This window comes from Hipposideros armiger, unplaced genomic scaffold (assembly GCF_001890085.2).
Source record: "Hipposideros armiger isolate ML-2016 unplaced genomic scaffold, ASM189008v1 scaffold_340, whole genome shotgun sequence".
In the NCBI taxonomy this organism is placed as follows: domain Eukaryota; kingdom Metazoa; phylum Chordata; class Mammalia; order Chiroptera; family Hipposideridae; genus Hipposideros; species Hipposideros armiger.
The window spans coordinates 308,055-323,817 of record NW_017731690.1 but is presented as its reverse complement, the minus strand read 5'-3'; the positions used below and the strand labels follow the sequence as shown (position 1 = coordinate 323,817).

The following is a 15,763-nucleotide window of genomic DNA, read 5'->3' as shown; positions in this document are numbered from 1 at the left end:
TCCAGTTATAATATAATGAAAATCTAACAACACAGGATGCTCTATGTACAAAATTACAAGGTTAGGAACATTCAATCAATTTATTAATCTGATTCCCCAAATGGGATTTGTAGCTAAGTTTATTTTATTTATAAGTATATTTAAATACTATGACAATTTTTAAAATACAAATTTAAATGATTTAATGTATAACTTCAAATTACAAAACATCAATACATTTTCTAAATAGAAATCATTAAAAATTTTGAAGTTTTAAAAATTGTCATTATCTCATTAACCAAACTGTTTATGCAAGGAAACTAATGAAAAGATCTGTATTCTTTTTATATTATGGACCTCATAATATAAAGAATAAGGTAGTTAAAAAAAAAAAGCTAGAATAAAATTCTATAAAAAATATTTTCAAGGCTCTTAACTTGAACTTACAATACAAATCAAATGTACCTATACTATATATTTATTAGGTTGCATTTCTCCCTGAATAGTAAATATAATAAAAATAATAGCATACTCACTCCCCATTTTATTTCCAAATTTGGATTCTTTTCAGTGTTTATATCTTACAACTGCAAAGTCTTAAAATTTAATGTCAGTAGGAATCAAAGTGAATGTTTTTCCTCCTCATTTAAATCTTGGCAGCCTTAACTCTCAAAGCTCAGAGATAAAACTTGATTTAAAAAGTTCACTAAGAACAAATTGCTTAATAAGAAATCTGGACTTCACAATTAAGGGATTTCATCACCCACAAGATATGAGGGAAAAAAAACCTCATACAGCCACAAAACATAAAAATACTCATTTTCATTTAATGCTTTGTGGATCAGAGCTAGGGAGGACAAAAACAGACATTTTTCTTGCTTTACTAGTTACTAAAATCCCTAACTAATAGCTTTAGAATAGCCTCTTTTCATCATAAACACATATATTTTTACACACAGAGAACATTTTTCTTTACACTGTGATATAGTAGTGATTTAATCCCAACTCATTCAAATTTCTGAAAATGTATAATCAGGTCACAATTCCATTTTAATTATCTGACCCCCAAATTTACAACATTCAAAGTTAAGGATTGGGCCAGGTGGCCAGAGTTCATTATGACGCTACCATCCCATTAGCCTGTGGTTCTATCTGAAAATTAAGAAATTCCAGTCATTTCACATCCCCTACATCTCAAGACTCACCAGGACCTTTTTCTTCAGCAGTTTTTGTCTACATGAAAATTGCCCTCCACAGGTGATTTTGAGTGTTATGAGTGTCAAGTTACTTCTCTCTGAATTTTAGTTTTCTGATTTGTGATTTAAGTGAATAATTGTAAATAATACACATATCTCTCTTCCAGGCCTCTAGTAAGGACTAAATACCTCAACCACCCTGCAAAGAGGGTGTTTTCTGAGCCACTTTTACTCAGTCACAATGTCTGAGTATTAAATTTACTTTTTATATCCCACACTATTTAATAATTCCCCTCCTTCATGCCTCTCAACCCTGGTTGGGTGAGTGAAAAGAGATTTGGAGGGAACAAAATAAGAAACACAGTGAATTTCCTTTAAGTTTTCTTTTACATGTAATAGACAATTTCATTTACCCATTCACAAGATAGCTAATTCTCGTGCGAAAAGCAACGCTTGCTAGGAAAGTTACTACATTTAGAATAGATAGGGGTGGGGGCAGCACCAGACACGGAAGGTCATGTTCATGAGGATTGGGATGCCTGGGAGTCCGTGCAGGGGAGACAGAGGAAGAGCTACTAAACAGAGGGGAGGATGGTGACAGCACTACCCTGGAGAGAGTGAAAGCAGCAGACATTTTAGCAGATTTCATAAATAGGGTAAAGGAAATTTATCTGAAGAAAAATTTTAGAAACTTTCTGGGTAAAATAGTAGAGAAAACCCTCTGCCTTTAAGAAAGCCTAGTTACACCATCTGCATTATTCTTCAAAACTTTTGAAGACAGGTTTCTATTCCTTTGTAGGCAGAGTAGGTGGAAAGAGGTCAGGTTTAAGTAGCTTCCATTACTCATCGATTCAACAAATATATAATTGAGTGCCCAAATGATGCAGGTAAAATAGTAAATTTTGCAGGGTTACATCCAGAATTCTAGGTTTAGTACCATATGCCTCTAAGAGGCACCCTAGAACTAAGTCTAGAGGGCATTTTCACCATGCCTGTCAAAATCTTCGAGTCAGGAATAAAATGGACTGAGTACAAAACAAATAACTATGAATTTTTATGGTTCCTGGTACAGCATTATAAAGCAGAGAGACATTACTAAGAAGTATATAGTTGGAGAAGGTCTCTTTTGGAGAACATATAGAGAAGCAAATCCCATATAGCGCTGTTATTTGTGCAACATATTCAGGAAATCTAAGAAAATTCCTTGGGAAGTTGCAAATTGGACATGAATTTTAGTCTAATTTGCATAAATACAGGGAATCTTAAGAAATTTGAGTCCCTTTTGGATGGGAGAGATGAGGTTGATGGGAGATGTGCTTGGATGAGTTCAAACACTTTACCCTACACCACTATCCAAGACAAGATTTTTTTAAGGACTGCTGCTAGTGGGCTTATACTCATGCAAGCAACAGCTTGGACACAAGCTTAGAACAATGGTACAGGCTAATTGCTACCAGGAACTTGAGAAAATTTTAGTAAATACCACACTAAGAGAACATACCTGTCATGCTAGGGCATACCACTACAATTGGCTAGTTATGTCAAGAGAAACGACGATTTTTAAGTTTTCAAATGGATGTGGACTCAAACACCTACAGAGGTACAGCAGTACATAAATAAGTAAAGCAGGCATGACTAACCAAAGTGAAACAAAGAATATCTTCATCTGAAGGGAATGCTATATTTAGGTCCAACGTTGTAGATGTATTACTGACAATATGTCAACATTACATGTTCAACAGATGTCCAATTTTCAAAGGAAACCTAAAATTAAATTTGTATGTAAAATTTAATTTTAAAATGTAATCAACTAATTCAATTTTTTAAAAAGCTATGAGGGTCAAACAAAACTTCTCTGTAGGTCAATTATAGTACCTGGGCCGCCAGATTATGGTGTCTGGCTCTCCCAGCCCATTATAGATGGCCAACTGATGAAAACCCTCCAAGCTAACACAGACACTTTTCTCCAGCTGGTCTACTTGTTATCCACTCATTGTACAAATCCCAAATACCCTCCATGTGGCAGTATACTGTCTCTAGGCAATGGTGTTATTCACTAAACAGAGTGATCTTCGTGGCTATGAGGCCACAAAAAATCCTCAAGACCTAACAGACATAGACCACTTTGCTTTTAAAATATATTTCTATGTTGACTAGAAATGTTTAAAAAATAAAATTTAGTAAACAAGCCAAAACTGCTCCAACTTCACCAAGACACACCTTTGAAACAGTATCTTCCAAGTTTTCCTCTCATTATATGTAGCTTTAGATAAACCAAGAAAAGTGATTCTAATAAGAAGCTTAACTCTGAAAAGCTTGTTTTCAGTACAATTTCTAAAGAAAATCATAGGGGAAAAATTAGAAGAAAGAACATAGGAAAAAATGCAACAGACTTAAGAAAAGTTATCAGTAAAAAAGCTTCTCTTTTGGGGGTCTTAGACAAACTAAAGATATTAGGGAGCTCAGAAGTGTTATAATCACAGGTGGTTCAAGGACTCAAAAGATAATATGGGTTAGGCCTCTGATATATCCAAATAGTGGAATATTCTCCATGTTAGCTTTCTCAGAAACCAGTGTCTTTATTTTTGAAGAGTTAGTAGGAATGTTAGAAACTAATGCCTTCAAATTCTTAATTTTGAGAGGGAGAAACTGAAACTACTTTGCTTACATGTAGCTAGTGACAGAATCGAGACAGTCATCCAGATTTCTTAAAACATGCAAAATGTTCTTTCCATTGGATTATCATCCTCGGAATTCAGTAAGGCCATGATGCACATGAAGGTGCATTACTATGGCCATGTGTAACTGGGAGAATTGAAGCTGTATCTTCATCAAGCCCTGATAGTTGAAAATCTACTCCTTGTTTTGGAAATTAAATAAAAATCCATATATGGCTTTGAGGAATTCAAGAATTAGAAGCTCTTGCCCTAGAGTAGCTTATACTGCTTATACTCTACTTAGCAAAAAATAAATAAATAAATAAAAAATAATGTAAAATAAAAAATTTTAAATATCAGCTAAAGTATAATTTAACACAGCACAAGACCTATCACAAGACAGATAATTGCTCAAAGAATGTATCATGTACCTGATAATCTAGCCTTTTAAAAAATCATACCTCCATTAATAAAGAAAAACGTCTGCCTTTGTAGTATTATTTAGTGGACAAACTATAAATGAGTAAAATACAAGAACAAGATATAGCATAATGAAACAAGTTACTTCTTGAGGTTACTGAGTACGACTTTTTGTCCCGAAGAACACAAAGTGTGACTCTACCTCACTTTGCTGTGGCGCACATTAGCTATGAATCCCTAGCATTGAGGGCGTAGCCTTAACACAGGATATAGTGGACAGCTTGAACTTTTATTTAGACACAGAAGTTTCTGATCAGTGAACACTTTAGAGTCGATACATTTAAAAGGCAGAAAACAACTTAGAGTTTGTATAAAACAACTCCAACTCTAGAAAGACTTAAAACTATTTCAAAAACAAAACCAATGATTTTGCCCATTTTTTGCTTAGGACAATTAACAAGATCATGATTAGATCTTTTAAAATCTCTAGTAGGTATAATTTCTAAATAGTAATTATTTGCATTTTCTTGGAACACTGTCTTATTCATGAAAATATTGCCTTATAGCAATTTTGAAGTAAATAATTTAACATAAATCAGTGTGAAAATTAGCCTTTTTCACATGAATTTTATTAGAAGTACCTTCCTACATATTAGTTTCATGCTGAATTAAACTTACTAGCTTCTATTTCTGGATGGCTTGGAATTAATAAAGACAATGTGTTATTGGTGAAGGGGCTGAAACAAACCAATAGAATACATAACCCAGGAATACTCCATACAAATATGACCAACGAATTTATGACAAAAGTGCAGAAGAAGTTCAACGAAGGAAAGGTCGTCTGCTCAAAAAATGGTGCTGACACAACTAGATATCCACAGACAAAAAAAAAAAAAAAAGAATCTTGATCTAAACCTCATATCTTACACAAAAATTAACTCAAAATAGGTCAGAGATTTAAATGTAAAACAAATTATAAAACTTGCAAAAAAGAATATAGGAAAAAAATTTCAGGATCTAGGGCTTGGTGAAGAGTTCTTAAACATAAGACCAATGCATGAAAAAAAAAAAATCCAACAAATTATACTTCATCAATATTAAAACTGTTGATCTTCAAAAGACCTGGTTAAGAGAGAAACTACAGAATAAATATTTATAAATCATATTATCTGACAAAGGACCCACACCTAGAATAAAGAACTCTGAAAATTCAACGTTAGGAAAAAAAAATCGGAATAGAAAATGCACAAAAGAAATGAAGAAACATTTTACTGAAGAGAAAAAATGGATGACATATAAACATATGAAAATATGTACATCATTAGCCATTAGAAAAATGCAAATTATAAACTTTGAGGAGACACCTAATAACAGCTAAAATAAAAAAATAACAATACCAAGTATTCATCAGAATGTAAAGAAAGATCTTTCATAAAATGTTGATGAAAATATAAAATGATATAGCCACTCTGAAAAATCGTTTGGCTGTTTTCTTGACATACTTCTGTATCTTGATTGCAGTGGTGGTTACACAAATCTATACACGTGATAAAATGGTCCAGAATTACACATATATTGTACTCATGTCAAATTCCTGGTTCTGATATAATTATTTAAGATGTAACCATTGGGGGCAAACTAAATGTACAATACACAGGGCCCTCTCTGTACTGTCTTAGCAACTTTGTGTTGCAATCTATAATTATTTCAAAATAAAAAATTCAAAGTAACAACTATTGAATAATATACAATAGACTTCTAAAATATTCCTTAGGGGGCAAAAAACACCCTTCTAGTAAATCTGTGTTACTTTAAGAAAATAAATCAATTTGCCCTGCAAATTTTTTGGATTGGGGAGGGAAATAGGTTTTGAAAAACACTTGCTGATTTTTACAGTTGATAAATAATATCACTATCCTATTGGTATAATGTAAAAATAGACTCCACTACTTATGCAAAGGCATTAAAGAGTTAAAATTATTATTTAAAATGTACCTAGATTTGACTGCATGTTGTCTTTTTTCAGGGATTAAATTGATTCCATAATTGTGTCTAAATGCAAATACTTATAAGCTTAATTCCAAGAAATTCATCTCTTCAAGCTATTTCATAAAGATTTCATTTTTGATATGTAAAATATTTGCAATACCAACAAAATGGAAGTAAAATGAACTAGAGACCACTTAAAATGAATGACACATAATTCCTCAAAAAAAGTTATATAGTTCTGAGATATTTACCATTCTTGAGATATTTCAATACCAGTAAAAAAATATACAAATGCACACACCCCTCAAACAGCCAATATTTTAATAATATACACTATTAACTGATATGTAAAAAGAGCTTTCCTAAGCTCTTTAATAATACATCATAGAATTTTCAAAAATGTGTTCTTTGACTTCTAACCTCTGCTCTTCTTTAGAATTACCTGTGGGGGGGGGGAGGGGAAATGAAGATTCATATTATACTTATGGCAAATAAAACATAATTCCTCAACAAAAAGCTAAATAGTCCTATGTGTATAATATGCAAGACTGATTTTATAAAACCAATATACTAGGTGATTAGGGAATCCTTTCCCTTATAAATGGTCTTAACATTTACTTCTCTCAAAGAACATGAAACATTCCTAGGTTCTCAAAATCTGTTTTTATAGTCACTTCTAGATATTAATTTCTTCAATTATAAGCCAAAAGTATTCAGATTAATGGTTCCTAACTTGAGGTTCATAGACAATTTAGTAATCCTGTTAAAGAATGTTCCAAAACTCGAAAATCCTATTATAAATCAGGCATTTAACAACTATAAAGCAATACAAATCCATTGCAACACCAAGTTTATTATATTTGATCTGGAATTATGTCAATTTAGAGACCAAGACTAGTCATTTTATGTTGAAAAGCTTGTTAGGTAGACAATTTTCAAAACATACGGCCCATGAGAGAAATAAATAAAATGAGATCTTTAGTCATAAAATACATGGAGCATGAGAACAAAATATATCAAAAAAATTTTTAAAGAACTTACCTACTTTTAGGTAAGTATACCTATAGTTTATTAATAAAAACAAACAAACCCTAAATTTAAAATACACAATACACTATTGAAGCTCTTAAACCTTGCTTTACCTGCAGAAAAATACCTGACTTTAGTAGTCTAGAAACTTGTTGGTATGTGTATAATTGTAGGAGAATTTAAAGAAAAAAAAAAAAAACAAAGGCCAGGGCATACACATTTCTAGGCTTCTACAGAGGCCACCAAACAGGTCTATCCCCGAGGTTAGCACTTCTCTGTTCTAAGGTGTAAGTATGGGTACTCCAAAAGAAACTACTACGCATGCAAATGAATTTACAAAATGCTGAGTATATTTTGTACTCACATTTACAAAATACTAAGTTAAACAGTGTCCAACAACTTTCTTACTGTTATATTTCTCATAAGCTTTTATTATATAACTTTACATAAATATAGTTATATAAAGATGTGAGCATTGTGGAAAACTGGACAAAAAGGTACATGGGAACTCTCTATACTATTTATGCACCTTCTATGAGTCTATATTTCAAAATAAGAAAAATATTTTGAAAAGTATACAAAGACGTAGACTGTCAAAAATGTTTGTCCCACATCATCCCCCAGTCAACCATGGCTGCAAATTTCTTGCATATTCTTATAGAAAGAAGCTCCACATACATATTAATAACAACATTGTGACTCTTTAAGGAGGTGAAATATGTTAGATCATCTAAATTTATCTTGACCCCAGAAGCTTTTTGTGGTGAGGCATCTGTTACCATTAAGTGGAAATGATGATCTCAGGAACATATTTGGAAAAAAATCTGCCCTAGGAACCATAATCTTACATTATATAAAAATACCAAAAAGAACCAATCTTCTTTGCTTTTATAACATTTGGTTCATAAGTCATGCAGATCTCAAAGCAAAGTTAGAAAAACAAATACTGAGGTAATTAGGAAACTAAAATGATTAAGAAGGTAGTTTTGATAAATTTCAAGGTGATAAGCCTTCTTAAATAGTATATATAGCCTACAGATTACAAATCATACCGATTACAGTCAAACATTCATTTTCCCATAAATATGATAAAGCAGTGGCCATGAATCTATCAGAAATCAAGAATATACATAAAAGAAAACCAAACTCCATAATTAAAATCCATTAACGTGAAAAGCTAAGTGTCAACTGAGTCAACAAAGCTAAATAAGGAATTTAATCAGGCAGAGGTGATGAATCAGGTGGTATTTTGTAAGTTAACTCTTGCTCAAGAAAAGAAATTCAGACTTTACCTTTGCTGCAGCCAGTACATGCTCATTTTTAATGACTCCACACTTATTCTCACAGGCATTTGTCCTGGACTCTTCCGCTAATCGATGAACAAACAGTAAACAGTTCAGGTGCACCTTAAAGAGAAAATTTAAAGGAATTTAAAACTCAAACATTGCTTTGAAATAATGAATTTTAAAAATAAAAGAGCCCAAAATTTAATGTTGTACTCTTTAGTACTGTGATTAACTCAATTAACTTTTATCTAAAGTAACACAGGATTCTGTTTAATATAGGTCCATCTTAGATTCCACACAAAGGAGACTCAGTTATTATATTACATGAAACAAGGCTATGCAATGGAAGGCTAAGCAAAGGCTATAGGCAATAACATTATTGTGAAGCATCATTAGATTAAAACTTATGTAAGACTCTTTTAAGTAACAAATATTTGTGCTTCTGATTCCAAATAAGTTTAAATTTATAATGTATTTTAAAATGTCCCAAAAATTTAAAATCAAAACATATCAACAACTATATTTAAGGCTAATCATCTCTCATTCTACAATCCAAGGTCTAAAGGTTTTTTAACCAGCTATTTGAAATATCTACTTAAAAACATGTTAATAATTGAAATTCTAAAAATTTACTGAACTGAAAAATGAATGTACAAAGGTCATTACTTGTCATCTAATAATATCAAAATAATCATATCTACCATTAATCTTTAAGGCACCTTTTAAGAAGTTATTTAAAATAGATAATATAACAATACAAAATTCAAGTCCACAAAGGACTATAGTTATGTAAGTTGTTAGCACTGTGGAAAGCTGAGTAAAGGTACATGAGTATTCTCTACTACTTTTGCCACTTCTTGCGAATCTATAATTATTTCAAAATAAAATATAAAGCAAAAGAGTATACAAAAGGGTAGACAGTCAAAAATAAGTCTCTCACATCATCCCCAAGTCAACTATGGTTGCCAGTTTCTCGCATATTCTTAAAGAAACAAGCTCTACATATATATGTACATATAAGCAAAACATATATATATATATACATTATTTAACTTCATTATCTGAATATGCAAAATAACACTTTGCTAATATTTTACTCAAAATTCACTATCCAAACCAAAGTGCTAATCAATCTATGCATACAAACCTTGAAAACAGTTAAACTAAAATACAAAATCCAAGCAAGAGCGAATGCCGTGAGCTGTAGTTCTATCTCAATTCTCTCCAAGGATCACAGCTAGTGCTCTTTTATTTAAATTATTGGTAACATCTTCCCCATCCTTTGCTACTGCCATGTGCCTGACGGCATTACCAATTTAGGTCCAGTTAGATAGTATCTTTAACATACAATTTATTTGGTCATTTACCTACTAGAACACGCTTTTTGCAGCTAGAACAATTAATACACAATACTTAATATTCACTATCTTGTGTGTTTCTCCCACTGTTGACTAAATGTTAAATAACTAGGTAATGTGGTGTTTTGAAATTAGTTATACCATGCAGCAATCTTTAGTGAACTGTTCAAAATGCTTAAGAATGTTTTAGTGATGTTTGGGGAAAGTATAGTTTGGTAATTTAAATTTAATAAGATAAAGAACCTACAGAAGGAGACATTCTTTTGGTACTTTTTTGGTGCACTCTTCTTTAATTCTCACAAGAAATCAGAGGTAAAATACTCCATTGATTCTTTACATTATTATATCATATTATTCAATTTTATAAAACTTCCAATGATATGCCATTTCCTTTTGCAGCAAAAACATTCCATAACATGGCACAATTCCCTGTATTAATCTATATTTTCTACTTTTAAATATAAATAGCTCCTAGATGCCCAGGATAAATTCCTTATTACTAAACTCCACCTGACCAGGCTTTTCCCGTTTCATCCCTCACCTTTCTCAGCTTCCAGTTCCATACTAGGTCTTTGAACTTCTTTCAGTAATCAAATACAACGTCACCTACAATCATCCTATTAGTTTGTAGACTTCTCTGAGAAGCCCAACTCCCCCCAATATGTGAGTTTATGTAGATTCATAGCACTCCAAACTTCCTTTCACTGCACTCACTACATACATTATGCAGCAATTTCTCACCTGTCTTCCCCAATGTATTTACTATAAGACTAAGAACTATAACTATCTTCCCTAACATTGTATCCCCAGTGACCTTTATCATTGACCCAATATGTAGTAGGTAGTCAATTATGATTGCATGAACAAAAGATCCCTCCATATCTGCCCAAATTAGGCAAAAAAATTTTTTAGTCAATCTCAAATAAGCCATACTGTTTTGAGACTTGGTTCATGCTATTAACCTACGTGGAAAGTCCTTTCGTCTTCACAGACATGAGCCATAGATACCAAGGCCAATTAATATTACTTTTTTTGATGTTACAGAATTTTTTTTTTTAAGCAGCCTATTCCTCCATCATAAAACTGTTGAGTGGTATCACTCAAATGCACCAAGGTTTAAATTTAAATGGTTAGAACAAAAACAAACTTTAAGGTATTTGGCTAGTCATTCAAACTTGAAAAGATAAACCATTCCATCAAGAAGTTATACTGGGGGGAAAAAATCAGCTTGTTTGAAAGGTAAATCAAAAGATAATTTACAAAGAAATGTCCATTTCTTGACAGGCTTAGTTGACCAAAAGACTGGACCAGCCTGACCTCTTCCTCCCTTTGTCACAACACTTGAGTTTTATATAAACCATAACACATCCAGATATTTGCACAGCATTCCTCAACAATAAATCTAAAAAGTTAACTGAGCCACAAAAAAGCTGAAAATTTTTTCAGATTAACAGATGTACTCAACAGTACTGGCCTTGGAGATATATTGGGTCGTTGGGAAAGTCATGACGCATTTTTGCATTGAAAAACAGAAAAATACATCATGACTTTCCCGATGACCCAATACAATCAAATAAAACAACAACAGAAAGTACAGAACTATGAAATAACACAAGGAAATTGTAAGTAAAATGTTAGAAATGGCAATCAATCCACATATAGTTACCATGCGGTCCTGACATTAATTGTACACTCAGAACATTCAAGATTATGCTAAACATTAGAGGAATATAAACAGTCCCAAAGTTCCCAGTCCAATGGGAGAACCAAGCCTATAAAGAAGAAAGCCTAAGAAAGAAGTTAAAGACAGATGTCTGACAATAGGTGATAGAGGAAGATAAGGTTGATTCTTTCTTTTATTAGGGAAGGATGCATGAAGAAGTAGCATTTAAACTGGATTTTGAAAGAACTGGAGTTTGCCGAGTGGAGTGAGGACATCTTCAGGTAGAAGAAATATATACAAAAGATAGCATAAAAGTAGGTTAGTTTTGTGTTAAAGATAATGGGAGACACAAAAAGATATGTATTTTTCCTTCCCCTCAAGAAGCTGCATACCACACTAGGACACATTGGCATATGAAACTCTTAGCAAACAGTACCAAAATTCCAACAGCTAAATTATATGTACACTTTTATTGCTATCAAAGTTCAGAAAAAATAGATCAAAACAGACTGCCTTAATTGTAGAAAAGTTTATGGATGATGTGGGACACCTGCTGGGTAAGGTTATAAAGTGTCAACGGTAAGCAGAAAACCATAAGCAAAAATTCAGGATGATGCACAGCATATACAAGACATCGAAGGAGAGCTAATGAAAGCCAAAGAAAAGGGTAAGGCCTAGGAATAGATGGTGGCCTACAGAAAGTCCTTCCCCCACCACACTGCAACTGCTTGGAATTTCACTTGCCCTTCTTTCCAGCACCACTTGGGCCCACTCTACAATATAGCCCACCTGCCCACGGTTTACTTTGTGGACGGCAGGTACTGAGGAGAAAGAAATCTGACTACTTGAGAAATTTCTGCCAGTCTATATGGTAATCTCCTAGAAATTCTTGAGCAGGTACACATCCTTCCCCTCCACTTAGGATCCCAGCACCAGTGAAAACTCCAGAATAAATTACCTAAAAATGTCTTGTAAATCAATTTCACTTTAATTCAATTCACTTGTGCCACCTTTATCATCACCGTGGGTATGAGTACAAAATAGTATACATTGTCTTATGAGGTCTAAGAAAGAAACAAAGAAGGAGGGCAAGAGATATTAGAAAGGCTACTTTTCCAAGTCAAAAATAAAAAAGTTTTATTTTGGCCTCAGACACAAAATAAAGGAAAAATGAAGACAGTTCTATAGTAGTCTAGCAAAAACAGAAACCCTACAAATAGGCAACAGAGGAGGCAGTAGAGGTGGAAAAAAAAACCCAATGTAGCTCAAGAACAGATGAAATGATGCATTCTGAAGACATATATCCTGCTAGCCACAATTCTTTACTGTAATATCCTGAAAATTAGGAAATTCGGTGCCCACTTGTAATGAATGGCTCTTTTACTCAGCTCTTGTGACAAAACAGAGAAGGCGCCTCCCATGGTTTAAACCTAGGGAAACAGCGTTCATTCTGCTAGTGGGATACATGTTCCAGGCATTTAACATAAAAACCCTGAGTTTATTTCAAGACAGAAATACTATAAAGTGGTTTGGTTGTGGCTATTTACTAGATAAGCGTTATGCCGCAGGTATTACAAGTCAGATAAACAAGTGTTAGTTTGGCTTGAGAACTGAACTAACAGGTGTTCTATCTGTCTGGGAAAACAAATTCACAGCTGAGAACATACTACTTGGAAATAAACTTCTGAATCCGGGTTTCGTAGCAAGTAGGCTAAAATGGAGGAAATAGCACAATATATTTTAAGAAAGGTATGTCAGTAACGCCTTTTACAATAGTTAAATAAAAACGACCCAGCGTGAATTCCAAAATCTACTTTTAAAAGACTGTGTCTTTCACACCTTTCCAAAGTACACGAGGCGCAGTACCAGACTGTGCTCCTAAACAGCGATATTTACACGCTATTAGCAGGAACGTAACGTTAGTTCTCTCGTTAAGATGATGTGGCTAATAGCCTCCCGTAACATCGGTCCAGGTATCTACATTTCAGTAGGCCCCAGTGCAATTAAGCGTCAGGACTATAAACTGACATGCCAAGCTGCGGCAAACATGCCGAATCACTGCAGAAAATGTCTTAAATATAGGCCTGAAAGAACTAGGTGGTCAGGTTTTTATTTCCCCTACCTCGCCCGGCCCCACTTCAAGCCCAAGAAGGGAAGAATCTCACCAGTAAGTCGCCACTTGTCTCCAGACGAAGGTGAGGCTTCTGTCGCTTGAAGATGCGCCTTAGAAAGCCGCGAGGAGCCTTACGCCTTATCTGCTTCTTCTGGGAGACTGTAGTCGACAGCGCCATCCTCTCCGTCAGGTACCAGCCGCCTCAGCTTCCGAGGTACTCCCTGCACCGCACAGAAGCTCTCGTCCGCGGAGAAAAAGAAAACAACCCGGCCCCTCCGTCGCTCCTTCAGGCCTGAGATCTTGGCCTGAACATTTGAATCCGCCGCCAAACGAGAGCGCCCGGCGCTTGATAGTGACGTTAGCCCTGGGCAGGCTCCGCCCCCAGAGGCGCCGTCATTGGTAGAAAACTCCCGCGTTGGGTGCCCCATTACGTCATTAAAGGGCCAAGGCCTCCTTTAATCGTGTTCTGTGATATACCTGCTCTGTGGGATTACTTCTCCTATGTTCCATAGAGATATGGGGAAATTGTGGGAAATGTATGCCAAGGCAGCTACACTTACGTTCCAAGTCCTCTGTCACTCTATACTGAGCCCAACAACAATGGACTAAAAAGTAAATAAAAAGTTTGTGATGTGATATCAGAAATGAATGCCTTCCTAGCAAGGCATGATTTTCTGATATTAACAGCTAGCACTTCACATTTTTACATAATTTCATTTGATCTTACCTGAGGTCTTTTCATGAGTCTAGCCTTTCTTTACAAACACTGCTCCCTTTAATTTTAACTTAACCTTGCAGTTCAGGCGTAGTTTAAATACTACCTCGTTGAAAACTCTGCTACTTCAAGCAATTAACTTTTCTAACTTCTGTGCTATGGTAGTTTTCACACTTCATCGTGCATCAGATGGAGCACCACTCCTGGGGATTCCAATTCAGTAGCTCTGGATGGGACTTGAGAATTTGCATTTCTAACAAGTACTCAGACCATATTGGCATTGCTAGTCTGAGGACCACTCTGAGAGCACTGTGATTCTCATTGTACCTCCAATAGTATCCCTGTAATAATTATTGTGATTTCAATTACCCCACAGATGATCCTTCTATTTGGCCTTCCATTTCTAAGACCTCCTCTCTATCAATGATCTTATCTGTCACCCCCTGAGCCACTTACACCTCCAGTTGTACAGGAAGCCAGCGGTTCTCAACCTGTGGGTCGCAAACCCTTTGGGGGTCGAACGACCCTTTCACAGGGGTTGCCTAAGACCATCGGAAAACAAAAAGATATTTACATTACGATTCATAACAGCAAAATTACAGTTATAGAGTAGCAACGAAAATAATTTTATGGTTGGGAGGGGTCACCACAACATGAGGAACTGTATTAAGGGGTCGCGGCATTAGGAAGGTTGAGAACCGCTGCACTAAGCCTTGTCATTACCAAATACCACACCCTTGCATATTCTCAATTCAATGGTCTCTCTCTTCAACCCTATCTCCAGTCTTTGGAAGTCCCTCCAGTATCCCAATTTCAAGAATTCATAGATGCCATTGGGGTCATTGTCGTCTCTCTTTATTGTCCCTACCACACCCTCAACCCTACTCACTCCTTATCCTCCCTCCTGCTGTCTATTATGCATAATTCTAGTATTCTCTTGTATTTCTCCTCAGCTCTGACATTCTCTTTTTTTCCCCTCATGCTCACCTGACAGAACCACAAACCTGCTTAAGCTAAAATCTCAATCCATTCTATGCTTGCATCTGTGCATTGTATTGGCTTAAGAAAAACAGACAGGCCTGCAACTGGTCTCAATTTAAATTCATGACCACTCAAGTGGGCTCTAAGTACTGCTTGCAATCTTTTGCTATTTCCTAAGATTTTTCATTGACCCATTCTCTTTCTCAAACCTCCCACATTTCCAACCCGATCTTCACCCTCAGTGGATGACATTGCTTCACTAACATAATAGAAGCACCCCCATAAAGACTTTCCACATGATCCCATTATGGCATCTACTCATCAATCTCTACCTGCTGCCATGATGAATCATCTGCCTAAGACAACCATTCTATTTA

The 15,763-nt window shown here is 34.8% G+C and overlaps 1 protein-coding gene across 2 annotated transcripts; it reads right to left on the bottom strand.

Moving 5' to 3' along the window:
• Nucleotides 1-6,440: 6,440 nt before the first annotated feature.
• CENPW (centromere protein W) lies at nucleotides 6,441-14,008 on the bottom strand. Of its 2 annotated transcripts, XM_019661221.1 has the most exons (3): nucleotides 13,743-14,008; nucleotides 8,563-8,676; nucleotides 6,441-6,683 (listed from the first exon to the last, which is right to left on the bottom strand). In XM_019661221.1, the coding sequence occupies exons 1-3, from the start codon at nucleotides 13,866-13,868 to the stop codon at nucleotides 6,657-6,659; spliced, it is 267 nt and encodes an 88-aa protein (XP_019516766.1). In that variant the 5' UTR covers nucleotides 13,869-14,008; the 3' UTR covers nucleotides 6,441-6,656. The 2 variants fall into 2 exon arrangements, with proteins under 2 accessions (XP_019516766.1, XP_019516767.1); XM_019661222.1 differs by lacking the exon at nucleotides 6,441-6,683 and having other exon boundaries at nucleotides 8,559-8,639.
• Nucleotides 14,009-15,763: the final 1,755 nt, after the last annotated feature.